The sequence below is a fragment of the Gallus gallus genome, chromosome 24 (assembly GCF_016699485.2).
Source record: "Gallus gallus isolate bGalGal1 chromosome 24, bGalGal1.mat.broiler.GRCg7b, whole genome shotgun sequence".
Lineage (NCBI taxonomy): Eukaryota > Metazoa > Chordata > Aves > Galliformes > Phasianidae > Gallus > Gallus gallus.
Genome location: NC_052555.1, coordinates 5,803,791 through 5,820,665, shown reverse-complemented (window position 1 = coordinate 5,820,665; position 16,875 = coordinate 5,803,791). Strand labels below are relative to the sequence as shown.

Below are 16,875 nucleotides of genomic sequence, written 5' to 3'. Positions count from 1 at the left end.
TACGACGAATCACAGTCAGTCATGTTTGACTTTGAAACGGCTTTTCCAGTTGCTTCCTTGATGCTTGTGGTGGGCTATGTACATAATCTCATCCCTTTAGAACAGTAGCCTCTGAATTATATATCATCTCCTTCTTGAAATCATCTCCTTTTCAGAACAACAGCCGAATCTTCTGACTTTAGAAGAAAGAATCTCCCTTGCCCCTGTTTTTTCCCCCATGGAAGTGAAAAGCATCTGATCAGTAATCTCACTGTGGTTTTAAATCCCTTCCATTAGATTACACCCAGCCGAGGCAAACAGGTAACAAATATTTGATACCTTTGTGTAGCGTTCAAGTCCCAGTAAGCAGTACTGCACTTTAAGCTTGACAAATACCAACACTGCCTTACCAAAAAACACCGGAACGTTAGTCCTGTGTTCCAGGATTGGCTGCCTCAGGTGCCAGTCAGGATATGTGCCTTTCCCAGACAGCTGTGGCAGTGGGAAGGAGATGACCTTGGTGAGCAATGGGGCGGGACGGGCAGTGGGGCTGTCAGCACAGGTCAGGACTGTCTGCTGGGCTGCACTTCATCAGCCCACTGCAGGACGGATAATGCCTTATTGTTGGTTCCCCTCGAGAGTGATCGCCTCTTCCTCGGTGTCTTTTACAGTGCTCTTCTGAGCTGTTGTTGTGCTGCTTATCTGAATGTTGCTCATTTTTTATACGCGATTTCCACCGCACTCACAACATTCACAGCTATGTAATAATGTTCTCTCTTATCTCCTCAGCCTGCAGTGTTCCAAATTTCCTTTCTCCCAGTGTTTCTATTGCTTCTGTATGTGTGTGGGTGCCTGGTGCTAAAAGGACACCTATGTGATGCTGCTTGCCAGCTCCAAGTGAGCGTTTGCAAGGACAGGAGGGCTCACTGTTAAAGGAAATAGGGATGGACAGGAATGCCAAACAAGCCCCTGGCCTTCTCTTTTGTTGTTATGTGAGTTTAAATTGTATCATAATCATAGAATAGCTCAGGTTGGAGGGGAGCTCAAAGCCCACCCAGTGCCACCCCCGGCCATGGGCAGGGCTGCCCCCCACCAGCTCAGGCTGCCCAGGGCCCCATCCCACCTGGCCTTGAGTGCCTGCAGGGATGGGGCACCCACACCTCTCTGGGCAGCAGTGCCAGCACCTCACCGCCCTCTGAGGAAAGGTTTGCTTCCTCACATCTAACCCACATCTCCGCTCTTGTAGTTAAAAGCCATTCCTCCTGGAATGTCCCTCTGCATGGCGTCCCTTCCTTCTGTTGTGTCCACTGCACCACTCAGCTCGGTGTCATCAGCAAACTGCTGAGGGTGCACTCCATCCCACCATCTGTGTCACTGATAGAGATGCTGAAGAGCTCCGGTCCCAAGATGGACCCCTGGGGGACACCACTCATCACCGGCCTCCACCTGGACATGGAGCCATTGACAACAGCCCTCTGGCTGCGACCATCCAACCAATTCCTTATCCAACATATAGTCCAGCCTTCAAATCCATCTCTCTCCATTTAGAGATAAAGATGTGGTATGGGACCACATCCAAGGCGTTGCATGACTCCAGGCAGATGACATCAGCTGCTGGCTCAGACTGCTCTGGGCTGGACAGAACTAGCATATTGCTGGGGTCCGCTTCCATTGATCTGAACCTGAGCTCTGTAACTGGGGCACAAATCCTGGTGGGGCTCTGCAGAAGCAGAACTGTGACCTCCTTCCTGCCACTGAACACACCTGGGGGGCTCATGGAGGGAAAGGCTGTTATTTGGGCTCACAGGGCTGGGCATCTTGCTTTATGAGGGGCCTCCACCTGAGACCCAGGCTCATCCCTCTGTGTATGGCTCACAGATGTCAAAAGCTTTGGATCCTGGCTCAGGTAGCACGCTGAACTTTTCTTCAGAAGTGAGGTGCTGCCCTGCACACTGCCAATCAGATCTTCCATCTCTGTCATGCACATGAGCACAGTATTCTTTTGTTAAAAATCAGCTGATTCCCATTGGTTCAGCCTTCAGAATATCTTTCTTTTTTCTTTTTTTTTTTTGGACCAAGATTATTGGTTGCTGCCTGACCTAAACCCTTATAAAGTAACCCCGTACTCTGCCCCTCCAGAACAAACACAGCCAATGCTCTCTGCTGGGAAGCAGCAATGGCTGCTTAGCAAGTTGCCTCCTCTGAACACATCATTACTGGGGTGTGACTCAGGAGCTGCTTCACAAAATGCAGGACTTGCTTCCCATTTTTGTTCTGATTGCATCGGAGCTGTTGGATTTCTCTGGTGAGTGATGCGTTCTGTCCTGATGCCATTTGCTGTCTTTCCACCTTCTTTCCAGTGCTGGGTGTGATGCCATGGGTCTCAGCTGTGTGGTAAGGGGATGAGTGGGCACAACCTTCTTTGGGAACAGCTGTCTGGCCAGCATGAAAGCAAACTGAGTTGGTAATGCTATTGTGCCTCAAGCAAGTTCCTAGGAGACTGGTCCCCCAAAAAGGTGTGTTTATGTATATGTGGCACTTTCCTTATCTGAGACTTTGATTCATTAAAGAATTTGAGTTCATGCGGATCTATAGACACTTGTATTGCTTTGCTGAGTTGGGGCTAAGCTATGGAAGTTCCATCTATTTGGACAAAGTCATAATTCATAATTTCTATAGCCTTAACATCCCAGTCTCCATCATCCATCAGAATCCATTTTTTAGCCATATCTGCTTTTTGGTTCCCCTTTACTCTGCTCACTATTCCCAAAGAAGTTCCCTAACTTTTCGCTTCCCTCTCAGCCTGTTGCAAAATGCTGCTGCAAACTGTTGGAAGTTGATGGACAAGGAAATAGACAAAGCTCCATTTCTGTCTGCTAGGTGCCCCCAGAGCCGAGCACCATGTCGGGGGAGCCCCAGACCTGAGCTTTCCTGGAGAAACCCAACCAATATCTGGGAGCAGTCCGCTGTCCGTCACAGAAGATGACTTGGGTGAGGCGACCAATTATGTTCAGACTCCGGCAGCCGATCCTACAAATGAAGTGACAGCAGACTTCATTCCCAGCCACGCAGAGGTGACTGCAAGAGCAACAGCCACGTTGCCAGTGGAGCTGGTGAGGGACATGGAGGGGTCTGACCGAAGGGACACGGCAGCAGCTGTAAAGCTTCAGGACAGACAGCCACTTCCTAACGAGCTCTTGAGCAGCACAAGCAGCCCCATCTCCACACGGGGGTCCCAGGCTGCCACCCACCCACATCCCTCAGGAAAGGCTGTCACCATTACCAGCCCGGCCAGCTCTGGTGCCGGCACTCCTCAGCCCATTCCCAGTGCAGGGGTGCAGCAAGGTGCTCCTGCCTTGTCCACCCCGGGCATCCAGCAGAGGGAGGCACCAAGTCTTGAAACGTCTCCTCTGACTTCAACAGTACATTTCCATCCTCCCAGAAAAGAAACAGCATCTCCATTTCCCACCAGAGAGAAGATGGTGACCACTCCACCGTCAGCACCTCCCACCAGCAAAAGGCTGAGAGATGTGAGCCCCCAGGCACAGCCCCACAGCAGAGCTGCACAGCCTCGGGGTGTGGGCGCTAAGGTCACCACTTCTGCATTCCTACCAAAGCCAGCTTCAGGGGGCCCTACTGCAGTTCCTTCCAGAACAACACAGACAACTGCTGGTCATTTCTCCCCTATTTTACCTCTGAAGCGAGGGACAGCAGGCAGCGAGGGCAGGAACTCAACAGCAGCCGTCATAAGTGGGTCTGGACATGCAGCCCGGCTGTCTGCTCTGCAGGATGTTCTGCAAGGCCATGCACACTCCTCCTCCCCGCTGATGCCTCTGGGAGCCCTGCATCATGGTGATTTACCTCACTCTCCATCTCAAGAGCCCACTACTGCTGCTGACAGACCACAGCCTCTCCCTTTGCCCCGGACTCTCAGCTGTACCAAACACCACTCCTCCCAAGAAACCCACAGTAGCTCTCAAGGAAGCACAGCCCTGGTTTTGCAAAGAGATGCTGATCACCAGATGACAAGTAAACCTGAAAAATCCAGATTCCCTGAGAAGCCACAGGTTTCTGCTAGTGCGTCCTTGGTAAGCCAGTCACAGATGTCCCCCTTAAACCTTTCCCAAACTACTACAAAGGGAGCTCCATCTGCACTCTCCTCAGGCACATCCACCCTGGAGCATGCAGCCCTTCGAGCTGTGAGTGCTCCCAATGCTGTCCATGCAGCACTTCAGCCACTGGGTGTATCTGCTCCTTCTGCTGGATCCCAGTTAGCGGGCATCCCCGCTTCTGCTGAGCAAGGACTTCACGTACCAACTTCACCCACTTCAGCTCATTCCGGGTCTGTGCACCCACCCTCTGCTCAGGAAAGCCAGCCCAGCACAACTGCACATCCCAAAGTGGTGGAGGCTGCTGTTTCTGAGGGGATCCCAGCACACCTGGCACAGCTGCTGGTGCAGCAGTTGGGTTCATCACACCACACATCTACCAAACACCTCGGTGCTATCAGAACCGATCTGCTTACCATGTTACCATCATTCCCTTATTTGTCCTTCCTGCTTAGAAATACTGATGGCATGCTATGCCTGCTTCCCACACAGGATTCCCCTTTGCCTATGCAATTCCCAAATGTCAGCATTGGGACTTTGGTTTCTGCTCAGCAAATCCTCACAGAGTCAAATTCTTCGTTATTAGATCTTGGGGACTTAACAAACCTGAGTCTTTCCAGCTTAATCCTGGTTAAGCCCATATTTATCCTCTTTCCCACCGACAGACCAGGCTTACAGGGGGGGCCCTCTCCTGAGGGTGAAGGCAAACACAAAATTCCCTTGTTCACCAACCAGCAAGGTGTGCAAGCAGTTACTGCTGGGCACAGCCGTGCCATCCCCGTGGTGTCCACACGCGTCCCCCGCACTGCCCCCAGAGCACCTCTCACAGCTGGGAAGTTGCTTTCTTCATCACTGCCAGCGGTGGGACTGCCCGATCCGCCACTCCCAGCCCAGCCTCCGTTTCCCATCGCAGGGGCAGTGGATCTGGCCGAGCCCAGCAAGGAGGCAGCTCTGCAAGGCGCCGTTCAGGGCTCAGCCCCCGCACCGTCCTCTGCCCGTGCGCAGTGCGCTGAGTGTCTGCGCTCTGCCAGGACCACGAATTACCCATCGAGGGTGTCCACAAGCACTGTGCCTTTGCAGTCCACACCGCAAAGCATCCTCAGCTCCGAGCCGCTCCAAAGGCTGCCATCACCGGCTGGGGTTGTGCCCGGCACGGTACTGGGGATGCCCCCAGCGCCTCCCACTGGCAGCGAAAGGAGAGATTCAGCTGCGGGCAGCGCCGCCTGGCCGGGAGTGGCTCTGCAGCCCAGGGCAGCACCAACCCCACCCTCTTCTATAAGCCCTGACCTTGCCAAGCACATGGAGCTCACACCCGCCGTGCCCAAGCCCCCGACGGCGGTGGAGACCCCAGCGCCAACGCCAGTGCTGTCACCATTTTCAGCAAAGGTTCACGTGAAAACAACGTCTGGGAAGCTGCTGGCTGCAGTTACCCATCCGAGAATGTACACCGAGAATGTACACCCTGCAAGCCTGCGTCCCTCAGTGGCCATGCGCATTCCCCCGCCATCAGCCATGAAACACGACCGGAGCACCCGAGCACAGGGCAGTGTGGGAGAAGATGCAAAGCCAACTGAAGTCAGCACGAGTGCGAGGAAAACAGGACCCGCGGGGAGCAGCACTCCTTTGGCAGCCGTGTTTAACACGAGGGCGGAGCAGCGCCCCGCAGCAGTGCAGGGCAGCGAGGCTGCTTTAGCCCCAGTGCAGTCTGCAGAAGCTGTGATTGAGAGGCACAGCTCCACTGGGCAGCGCCCTGGACCGCCTCCAACAGGATCGGCTGTGGGGCTGCCCCTGAGCACCGAGGAAGAGGAGGAGGTCGGACCCCGCGAGGTGACCGAAGAAGGAGCTGAAGGCTCAGTGACCGACCTCACACCGCTGGGGTCGCAGCCGGGAGAGCCCCGCCGCCGCAGCGCCGTGCAGCCCGAGGGCGCCGTGCTGAGCGGGTAATTGGTTGGTGCGGGAGCTGCTGCTGTGCAGAGGGCGGAGGGGTTAACATCTACAGTGCCCATGGGCTCAGCAGCACGGGCGTGATGTACTGCTGGCTTAAGAGCACTCAGTTCATTCTGCGGTGACCTCATAATTTTTTTTTTTTTAAGTAATCTTTCTACATCTCAGATGTTAGCACTGTCCTTCCAGACCCAGCTTTCTTTTGCACAGCAGCCTTTGACTCTCTGCCTCTCCTCCTAAACAGCTCTACATGCAGCTCTGTGATGTGGGAGCATCTGATGGCACAGTGAGACGCTCCAGCATCATGTGGACGTTCCCCACGTGGCTGTGCAGAGGCAGGAGGTGGTTCTGGTCACACCAGGGTCTACTTGCTCTTCATTTCATTCAACTTGTTTGCAAACATCTTGCAGATCTGTTTGGTTTCACCAAGGAAACCGACCCTAGCACTGAGCAGCTGCACAGCAGGGCTGGGCTCAGCTGGTTTCTTCTTTCCCCTGCAGCGTTGTGGTTGTCAGCGATGAGCTCTGTGGCTCCGGGAACTACACAGTGCGGATGACCCTGCGCCCTGTGGCAGACACCAGCCTGGGGCTGCAGGGCTCGCCCCCCACCCAGGACTCCTTCCTGGCTCTCGTGGCCGTGCAGAGCAGCCTCCAGCCCGTGCTGCAGCTCCGCTCCTGCTGTGTGACACCATCCAGCAGCCTGCAGGGCCCCAGCGCCGTGTGCTGCCCACTGCCCAGGTATGGCACTGGGAGCTCCAAGTGAGGCTGGGGTGGGGGACACGTTCTGTAATCAGCACCATAAGACACATGGCTGTCCTTCCTTCACACTTTGACCCCTACAGATAACATGTCCCGCTTTCTTGTGCAGTATTATCATTGTACAGCATCCTCCTGCCTTTTCTCCTGGGGGAGCACACAGCCTGGAAGCAGAGCAGCCCAAAGGTGGGGGACCCTGGCTGCAGTGAGAGCTCACCCTTGTGCTGCTGCTGCATCTGAGTCAGGCAATGAGAACCACAGCACTGCAGCCCTTTTAGAGGTTTTAACACAATAGACCTCCAAGAAACAACAGAAGGCATACATCCAGGCTGGGACACTGAGATTTGGGGATTTTTGTTTGCCTGGGACCTGGCAGACAGCCTATGCAGAGCAGTGTCTTCCCCTCCCCTGCTCTTACCTGGTAAGTGCTGGAAGCTGAAGCTGTTTTCTGTTTGCCCTTGCCAGGCTGCCAGCTGAATGCAAACACATCCAGCTACTGCCGAGCAGTGAGTCCGGAGCTGCCAGCTTCACCATCCAGCTGTTCCAGATGCTGAATCACTCCGTAGCCTATCTGCACTGTGAGCTCAGTGTCTGTCTGCAGGGCCACACAGGCTGTGAGCAGGTACATGGGCAGGGTCTTCCTTCACTGATCTGAGCACCTTCCGAAGCTTTAAGGCTTCCTTCCCCAAGCTTGTCAAGGCTCAGGGATGGGGCGCCTGCCAAACCCGTGCCAGTGCCTCTTGTTCAATACGGGTCGTGCCATGGGTTTAAGAGGCACAGCACTACAGAGGCAGGCAGTGCTAAGAGGGCTGTGCTGGGCTCTGCTCAGTGCTCCCCATCTCTTTCCAGGACTGCTTTGTTGGTGCGGAGCCGCTCCCCCCGCCAGAGGACAGGAACAGGCATGGAAACCCACACAACATGGTCTCATTCGGCCCAGTTCTGAGAGCAATGGGCAGCGTAGAGTACAAACCTGCAGAAGGTGGGTCTCCTCCTTGGCAGCTCTATCCAGCAGAAATCTTGGCTCAATTTATGGAGCTTTTTCTTTCTTCTTCCCATCCATAGTTGAAATGCAGCAGCTGGTTTCTGTTAATTAGATGTTGCCCAGCTGTTAGAATGGAGAGGGATTCAATTTGGCACATCACGAGCATGACAGACTTCCAGAGCTCATTGCCGCCATCTCTGAGAGTCACTTAATTGTCACTTAATTTCTTGTATGTCTGATTGCTATTTTTTTTTTTTTTTTGCAAAGAATATTTACTGTTGTGCCCTTATGGCAAAGCAGGCAGTGTGGCTCAGGGGGCACTACCCGTTCATAGCATCGCAGAACCATGGGATGGCTCAGGTTGGAGGGCACCTCAAAGATCACTTAGTTCCAACCTCCTGCCATGGGCATGGCTGTCATTCAGACTGCTCTGTGGAAAGAAGCAGCCACCCCTGCTTGGCATGCTGGAAAGATGAACGGGTTTTAACCCCCTTTCTTCTCTCCCTTAATGCTATTCACAGCTTTGATGACTTTTCTCTTTCCAGGTCCTAATTCTGCCATGCTGGTGCCCATTCTGCTGGGATCCCTGACTGGCTTTGCTGTCTTGGGCAGTGTTTTCATCTGCCTTTGGTTGCATCACAGACAGAAAACCAAAAACCTAAGTTATCCACAATTTGGAGAAATCTGTGGCCTATGAACTACACATAACTGCCTGGTCCCGCCTATCCCGCTCCGCTGCTACAGTAATCAGAAAAGCAAATGCTTTTGAATTGCACACTGTATTGCTTTTGTAGACCTGTTGGCCCAGGGAGCAAGATCTCTCTCCTTCCTTTCTTTCCTTCTGCACGCATGAGCCCACAAACTGCAGAGTAGAGGACTGTAGAAGCAGCCCATCCAAAGGGGAGAACAGATCTGCCAGGTAGCTAAAACCTCTAGGTCAGGGTTCAGTGTCTTGCAGAAGCACTATTATTCCTTGCACTGCAGTAGTGCTGTGGAAATTAGCACCACATCCCATTTGACATTGCCTTACCCACATAGGTAGTCCCAGTGCTAAGCTGTTAATGCCATTTATGCCCTAGACAAGTGTCATTAAAACCTTCTGGAGAGTTAAGGCACAGAGCAAGCCCAAGTGTGTGTGCATCGAGGGTGACACAGCTACAAAGGAGCAGTGCCCCAGCCCCAAAGATTCGCCCTCTTCCCTGCAACGCATCTGCAATCACAGCAGGTTCTGTGCAAAGCTGCAGCTCAAGGGGTGCTCAGTGGTTGTTGCTAACACACATCCAAACCTTCCAGAGCTGCAACAGGGTGCTGGACTGCGAGGATGTGTCAGCAATGCAGCTGTGCTTTTGGGAAGAAATCACTCTGCAGCTGCATGTGGCCCTGCAGTAGTTCTGTGTGGTGCTGGGGCAGTGCCTGCACTCTGCTGTCTGCAGAACTCAGTTGCATCCTGCAGGGCCCGGCACTGTGCAGCATTGAGGCACCTCTTACAATGGTGGACTTCAGTACCTGCACGCATTGTAAAGGTGAAAAGCTGTTAATAAAGAGCGGGCACCTCCATGCTGTGTGTGATGAAAGCTTATTTCTTAATGTGGTCCCTTTCTCAAATAGGGTAAGCTGGTCATAAGAGATAAAAAAGGATGAAGACCCTGGTGACTGGAGGAAAGGCAATATCAATCCCATTTATGAAAGAAAGGTAGAAAGAATGACCTGAGGAACTACTGACCTGTCTGCCTCACCACTGTGCTGGGGAAGATGGTGCAGCAGATCCTCCTGGAAGCTGTGCTAAGGCACATGGAAGAGAGGAAGTGATATGGGATAACCAGCACAGCTTCACCAAGGGCAGGTCCTGACTCACCAACAGCGTGGCTTTGATGGCTTTTGATGGTTCACTGCATCAGTGAGCAAGGGAGGAGCCACTGATGTCACCTATCTGGACTGCACCCAGAGCAGCGCGGGCAGCAGGGCAGGGAGGTGCTCCTGCCCCTCTGCTGTGCGCTGTGACACCTCACCTGGAGCACTGCGTCCACAGGTGGAGTCCTCAGGGCAGGAGAGACGTGGAGCTGTTGGAGCGCGTCCAGAGGAGGGACACAGAAATGGGGCCGGGGATGGAAGCCCTCCCTGCGAGGCCAGGCTGAGAGCTGGGGCTGTGCAGCATGGAGAAGAGAAGGAAGGGGAGAGCTGAGAGCGGCCTGTCAGTGTCTGAAGGGGCTGTGAGAAGGAAGGGGGCAGACTCCATAGTGGGGTCTGTGTGATAGGAGAAGGGGAAATGGCTTCAGACTGCAAGAGGGGAGATTGAGCCTGGAGATAAGGAAGAAGGTTTGGCACTGAGGGCGGTGAGGCGCTGGCACTGCTGCCCAGAGGAGCTGTGGGTGCCCCATCCCTGCAGGCACTCAAGGCCAGGTGGGATGGGGCCCTGGGCAGCCTGAGCTGGTGGGGGGCAGCCCTGCCCATGGCCGGGGGTGGCTTTGGATAGGCTTTAAGGTCCCCTCCCACCTGAGCCTTTCTATGATCTATGATTCTGAATTGGTAATGACTACAAGAGAACCCTCTGGAGCTGCAGGATGGCCCATTGCTCACTGAGCCATCCCATCAGTGTCCCAGTTAACACCACAACAGCTGCTGCATGCACCATGGGGCAGGGGAGCAGCTACTGTGAGTGGGGTCACCAACCACCACCAAAGCAGCCAGCAGCCAGAGCTGGCTGAACTGCCTCAACCAGCTCTTTGCTGGGCTCTCCTGCCCTGCAATGCCTCTCCAGGCAGTCAGCATTTCCTTCATCCCTGCTCCCTGCCTCTTCATGCTGCTTACATTTCTTTTCAAGCTGTTTCTCAGGTTTACGTGCTGATGTTCCTTACATGCAAGTCTGGAGACCCACCCCTTGGCTCACCACGCACCTCCCCATTCACACTGGGAGTGGAGGAGCTCCCCAGTTCTTCCCACACACGCTCAAGCTGCTGGCAGTGCCGGGCTGCCTCTGCTGCCATGGCTTCGGGGACAGAGCAGCAATGTGGCAGCCTCACTGTCTTCAGCAAGGAGGACTTCGAGGAGGACTGGGTGAAGGTGGCCAGCGGGGGCTTCGGGTGCGTGTACCAAGTCAAGCACAAGAAGTGGAGGACGGTCTACGCGGTGAAATGCTCCCCATATCTGCTGCAGGACCCTGGCACAGAGAGGTAATGCCTGCTCTCCTCCAGCATTGTAATCTGGCACTTATTTGTGTCTTAAACTTAATTAGCACAGGAGTTTCCAGCTGTTGTTGCTGGGCTCACAGAGTTGATGAAGTTATTTATTCTAAATTTTTATTGCATTCAAGCTGAAAGGATTCTGTCTGGTTCATAGCCACATGCTGATATCCCTATTCTTGTGATGTTATTGACTCCAGTGGAGATGGTTTAATTTGGCTGTGACCATGCCTTTGGTTTGCAGTCCTTATGCTCTGCATATTGCATTTACTCTTTCTATTCTGGGGAAAAAGTGAATCAAGTTGATCAGTTTTACTTCTCTATGTATCAGTTCAAGAAAGTTTCATCTTATGGATACCCCCAAAGCAGGGCAGGACCTAGGCAGTGCTGTGCACCAGCACCTACCATCCTATGCCCTGTGCTGGAAGGGGGCAGGTGAGGGCCATGCCCTGCAGCTCTGCCCCAGAATGGAGCCAGAAACCACGAGTCCCTCCTTGTGCAGCATTCCATGCTGCAGGTTGTGCCTTCGTACTGGAAATAACACATCTGGGGTAACCCAGTGTGGGGTCTGTTCCACTAGAGAAGGTCTGACAGAAGGTTTTGCTCAGCTGAACGGTGTTTAAATACGTGTGCCCCAGCAGAATGTCATTGTGAGCTCATCTTCATTCCCAGGGTGTGCTTTCTAACTTATAGAAGTCTTTACACTTGTACTGCTTGGCGTCTGTCAGCACACTCTGGGCACCCCGACTTGTTCAGCAGGTCAGAAAATGCAAAGATTTAGTGGAGCAGGTCTGGCAGAGCTGGCAGCAACGGGCAGACTTGTCTAGACTGCCCCGGGACCAATTCAAGGGGAAATTTGAATGTTTTAGGGGTGTACAGGGCTGCTTGAGTAGCCCTAAGCTGCTGTACAGGAACTCCACCTATGGATCAGCGCTGACACCATCTCTTGGTTCTTTTTTTTTCACCCAGAACCAGTGTGAACTGTCTAATGGAAGAAGCAACCAAGATGGAGAAAATCAAATTCCAGCACATTGTCACTATCTATGGGGTCTGCAACAGCCCCCTGGGCATAGTGATGGAATACATGGCCAGAGGGTCCTTGGAGAAAATCCTTCCCACTCACAAAATGTCATGGCAGCTCAAATTCCGGGTTATCCATGAGATGGGCTTGGCTATGAATTTCCTGCACAGCATGACACCTCCATTGCTTCACTTAGACCTAAAGCCAGGGAACATCCTCCTTGATGGGAATATGCATGTCAAGGTATGGCCTTATTGTTTGCAGGGACAGGTCATTTCTCTTGGTAGTACATATGTTGTTTTGGGTCCAGAAGCCTAATAACGATCATCAGGAACACTCATCATTAAGATTGACATCTGCGGCTTGCAAGAAGCAGCTGGTAAACAAATTGCTTGATATATTCCAGACCATATATGAGATTCATAGAACCACAGAACAGCTCAGGTTGGAGGGGAGCTCAAAGCCCACTCAGTGCCACCCCCGGCCATGGGCAGGGCTGCCCCCCACCAGTTCAGGCTGCCCAGGGCCCCATCCCACCTGGCCTTGAGTGCCTGCAGGGATGGGGCACCCACAGCTCTCTGGGCAGCAGTGCCAGCGCCTCACCGCCCTAATTGTGCCAGAACTGGGAATAGAGGGGAAAATGCTAATCTGCTGGACTCGGTGAAAAGCATTGACTTTGGATTTAGCTGGGTTTTCTCAGGTTTATCAGACACCTCCTCATATTCCTGATCATGGAGGACAGAGATATCTCCCAGCTAAAGTAAGGAGAAGTGAGATTGTGAACATTAGAGACAACGTCCTGTTCTCTGCTTGCAGATCTCAGATTTCGGACTGTCCAAATGGATGGAGCAGTCAAGCCGAATGCAATATATTGAAAGCTCTGCTTTGAGGGGCACTTTGAGCTACATCCCCCCAGAAATGTTTCTGCAGAACACCAAGCCTCCAGGAATCAAATACGATGTGTACAGGTAAGGGCTGCCTTTCTGCACAGAGGTGAGACAGCATTCAAATACCCTTTTGGCCAAATTGCTTTGCAGCCCACTTATAAAAGCTACATTCCGGATGTCTGTCAGCTCCTTCACTACTACACTGCATGGTGATCCAAGAGAAATAGCAAAGGAGTATTCATGTGGTCACATGCACTTGCACCAGTCAGGGACTCTATAACCCAATAGGAATAAAATGGGCTGTATAGGGATGTAGACTGTCACGAGAAATACTATAAGTTACTCATCCACTGCTCAAGCCCTCGGGCAGACATCAGAGATGTATGTGATGACTAACAAAATACTGTCCTTTGGGGGTGTGGTGGGTGCAATCCCTGTTCTTCCATCCTGAAGGACGCCTTTCCTACATTTTCCATTTCTCCAGAAGAGGAAAGCAATAGGCGGGTTTTATGTTTGTGTACAATGAGAACTCCGTGGAAATGATTGCTCACAATCTCTCATTGCAGCTTTGGAATTGTCATTTGGGAGGTGCTTATGCAGAAGAAGCCTTATGCAGGTAAATATGAGACTGAATGCACTTCTTACATGCTCTGCACTCATTAAAAGTTTATTACAGCCACGTCCACAGAGAAAAACCCCAGCGTACGCTGCTGTGACTCTTTCAGGAGCCAACATGATGGCCATCATTGTCAAGGTAGCAGCAGGCAAGAGGCCCTGCCTGGAACCCATCAGCGACGACTGGCCAGGGGAATGCCAGCAGATGGTGGACTTGATGAAGAGGTGCTGGGACCAAGACCCTAAGCAAAGACCGAGCTTCACAGGTGTAGTAGCCAAACAGGGCACGGGTTAGGCAAAGGTCAGCTGCAGGAATTAACAACTGGGGGATAAGCTTGCATGTAACAGGCTGCCAGCTAAAGTGCCTGTTGCCTTGGCAATGCTTGGTACCCATTTGCTGTCAACAGATCCTTTTTGTCCCTCTTTCCTTCCTCCCCACGTGGAGGATACATGGAGGACTCCCACAGCCCTGGGTGCTGACTGGGTAATCTGCACAGCTAACAATCTCCCTGCTCCTGCAGATATCCCTGTAGAAACAGACATGCTGCTGTCACTGATACAAAGCCTTGTTGTGGATCCAGAGAACGAGCGCCTTGTCAGGAAGATGTCCCACAAACCTGCCATTGCTGGGAACCAGCAGGTGAGCAAGGCTGCCCAGTGCCTGGGGAAGTGCACTGAGTCCCTCTCTCTTCTTACTAGCTCCTGAGGAGGTATTTCCTCTCCCATCACTATTTATCATCAGAGCACCTCAACATCCTGTGTGTGCTTGCATAGGGTGTGCATCTGTCACTCATTTATGGGGATGGGAAAAGTACAAATAAATCTAGGAAGCTGAACACTGTGAGATGGTCCAACAGGAAGATCCTTCCTTCCACCTCTATTGCAGAGGCATTATCATATCTAAAAGTGGGAGCAAAGGAGCAAAGTCTCATGATATCCTGAGATATCTTCAGGCTCCTGCATGCCTGTTAGTGTCATGATTTGCTCTGCTCACAGGATTGGATAAAAAAACACATGAATGACAACACAAAACTCTGGAGCAAAGAAGAAATCTGCACAAAAATATATAATGCAAATAAACAACTTTCTCTTATGGTTTTTTCTTTCCCCCTTCCCGAAAATGAGAGTGACAAAGAAGAGCTTATCTTCTCTCAAGACACCAGAACCGGTGGTAAGTAGGGAACTCTTCTTCATCATTTAAAGATAAGGAAGAGGGAAACCAGAAGAGGCTATTTCCTTGCTCTCCAGAGGTAAGGACATGGCTCAAGGAAGTTTTCTGTGTGGGTGACTTTTCATTTTAAATTAAGCAAGATGAACTATATAGGAAATAAGTTCCCATGATGGAGAGACCAAACATCTCATGGCTTTGAAAGAGACATTTCACATTCCCTGTCTCTAAGGCGTTTTTATTTCATCACACAACACGAGGACCCACCTGCTGTCCCTCCTATTTTGTGCACACCGAGCTGTTCCACTCCGCCTTTCTCCCCCTGATGTTCTGTTTCCCCTGCCTTTAGGAACTGGTCACCAGGAGGTTCATGTCCCACCTTCGCACAGTGAGATGGAAAGCCCGGAGGACATTCTGTGTGAGGAGATCTGGAGAGTTCATGAGAACGGCCTCACACTGCTTCACTTCGTGGTGATCCAAGGAAACGTGGGAAAGGTGAAGTTTCTCCTGAGCTGCAAAGCCAATGTGAACAGCCAGGCGGTCTGTGGCTACACCCCGCTCATCGTGGCTGTTCAGAAGAGGTCACCAGAGATCTGCTCAGTGCTGATAGAGCACGGTGCGGACACCAACATGCCTGATGAGGATGGCTGGACACCTCTTCACTTTGCTGCTCAGAACGGGGATGACCGAATTGTTCGCCTCTTGCTGGACCACCAGGCTCGTGTCAATGCTCAGGAGCACGACGGGTGGACCCCGCTGCACTTGGCATCCCAGAACAACTTTGAGAACGTGGCCCGAGTGCTGCTCTCTCGCCAGGCTGACTCCAACACCCAAGAGGTGGATGGGAAAACCGCGCTCCACGTGGCAGCCTGCTTCGGGCACGTCGGCCTGGTGAAGCTCCTCGCCAGTCAGGGAGCAGACCTGGAGAAGAAGCAGAAGAACCACAGGACCCCACTCCACGTGGCTGTGGAGCGGGGGAAGTTCAGGGTAGTCCACTATTTGCTGAAGAACGGGGCCTCTGTCAACAGCCTGGACCAAAACCACTACAGTGCCCTGCACCTGGCCGTGGTGAGGGGGAAGTATCTCATCTGCGAGAAACTCATCAAGTACGGAGCCAACGTCGAGCTGAGGACAGACAAAGGCTGGACCCCCCTACACCTGGCTTCATTCAAAGGACACATTGAGATCATCCACCTGCTGAAAGACAGCTGTGCCAAGCTGAACGCCAGGGGAAGCATGGGCTGGACACCGCTGCACTTGGCCACGCGCTACAGTGAAGAGCCAGTGGTCTGCGAGCTGCTGAGGTGTGGGGCAGACCCCAACATCACTGAGAAGTCCGAGTGGGCCCCCCTGCATTTTGCAGTGCAGCGGGGCTCCTTTCTGACCGTCATCAATCTCCTGGAGTGCAGGGCAGATGTCAACGTGAAGAATAAAGTGGGCTGGACACCGCTGCACCTCGCCGTCCTCAAGGGCAACATGGCCATTATAAAGACCTTGATTAAGGCTGGTGCTCTGCTCAATGTGGAAGATATTACTGGCTGCACAGCCCTCCAGTTGGCAATTAGACATCAGAAAGAAAACATCATTACGCTGCTTCAAGGCAAGGACTCGCTGATGAATGCATTGCAGAATAGGACCCTGGTGAATGATGTTCAGATTTCAAGACCCAGAACTGCTCCAAGAAGGACAGATTTGTAGATTTATTGCATCTGGTATTTATCACTCAAATTTTCCAGTATCAGGGTCTTAAGTCACTGTATCCTGTCACCTGGTGATTACAGGGGATTTTTTTCTAATGGCAATTCTTGAGTATAAACACTAAAAGGATAAAAGGAAACAGAGTTTTTGAGGGAAGATGACAAGTTATTTTTGAGACCGACCAAATTTATAGCCTCTTTTGGCTTGGTGATGCTGGCATTAGGCTGTGCTTCTCTGTTGTGATATTCACTGTGTGGGCATGGAAGTGGATATGTGTACTCCCTTTTAAAATGGACACTGCTGAAATCAGGCATAGCAGTGCACATATAGGTGTCTGCCACATATTTTCTTGCTTTTATTCTTTGTTTTCTGACAGAGCAGATTGGTGTAAAATTGGCGCAGGTGGGAATTGAGTCTTGAGATTCTCACCTGCTGCTGGAAATAGACACCAAGCAAATGGTGCAGCGATGTGTCAGATTTTCTGACATCTCATTTTTGTAACAAGAGCCTTTATTAAAAATAAACTGAGTAAGAAAAA

The 16,875-nt window shown here is 52.1% G+C and overlaps 2 protein-coding genes across 3 annotated transcripts; both read left to right on the top strand.

Annotated features, from left to right (window-relative positions):
• The first annotated feature begins 2,116 nt into the window (after nt 1–2,116).
• LOC101749220 (uromodulin-like 1) lies at nt 2,117–9,338 on the top strand. 2 transcript variants are annotated; one of them, XM_040652225.2, is made up of 4 exons: nt 6,345–6,769; nt 7,253–7,409; nt 7,637–7,766; nt 8,315–9,338. In XM_040652225.2, the coding sequence occupies exons 1-4, from the start codon at nt 6,585–6,587 to the stop codon at nt 8,464–8,466; spliced, it is 624 nt and encodes a 207-aa protein (XP_040508159.1). In that variant the 5' UTR covers nt 6,345–6,584; the 3' UTR covers nt 8,467–9,338. The 2 variants fall into 2 exon arrangements, 1 of the variants encoding a protein (XP_040508159.1); XR_005841776.2 differs by having other exon boundaries at nt 2,117–7,409.
• Nucleotides 9,339–10,707: 1,369 nt separating this feature from the next.
• Nucleotides 10,708–16,875, top strand: ANKK1 (ankyrin repeat and kinase domain containing 1). Its single transcript, XM_003642615.6, has 8 exons — nt 10,708–10,939; nt 11,918–12,212; nt 12,786–12,937; nt 13,423–13,472; nt 13,582–13,737; nt 13,993–14,111; nt 14,597–14,642; nt 14,989–16,875. Exons 1-8 carry the CDS (start codon nt 10,752–10,754, stop codon nt 16,335–16,337), a joined length of 2,355 nt encoding a protein of 784 aa, XP_003642663.4. The 5' UTR covers nt 10,708–10,751; the 3' UTR covers nt 16,338–16,875.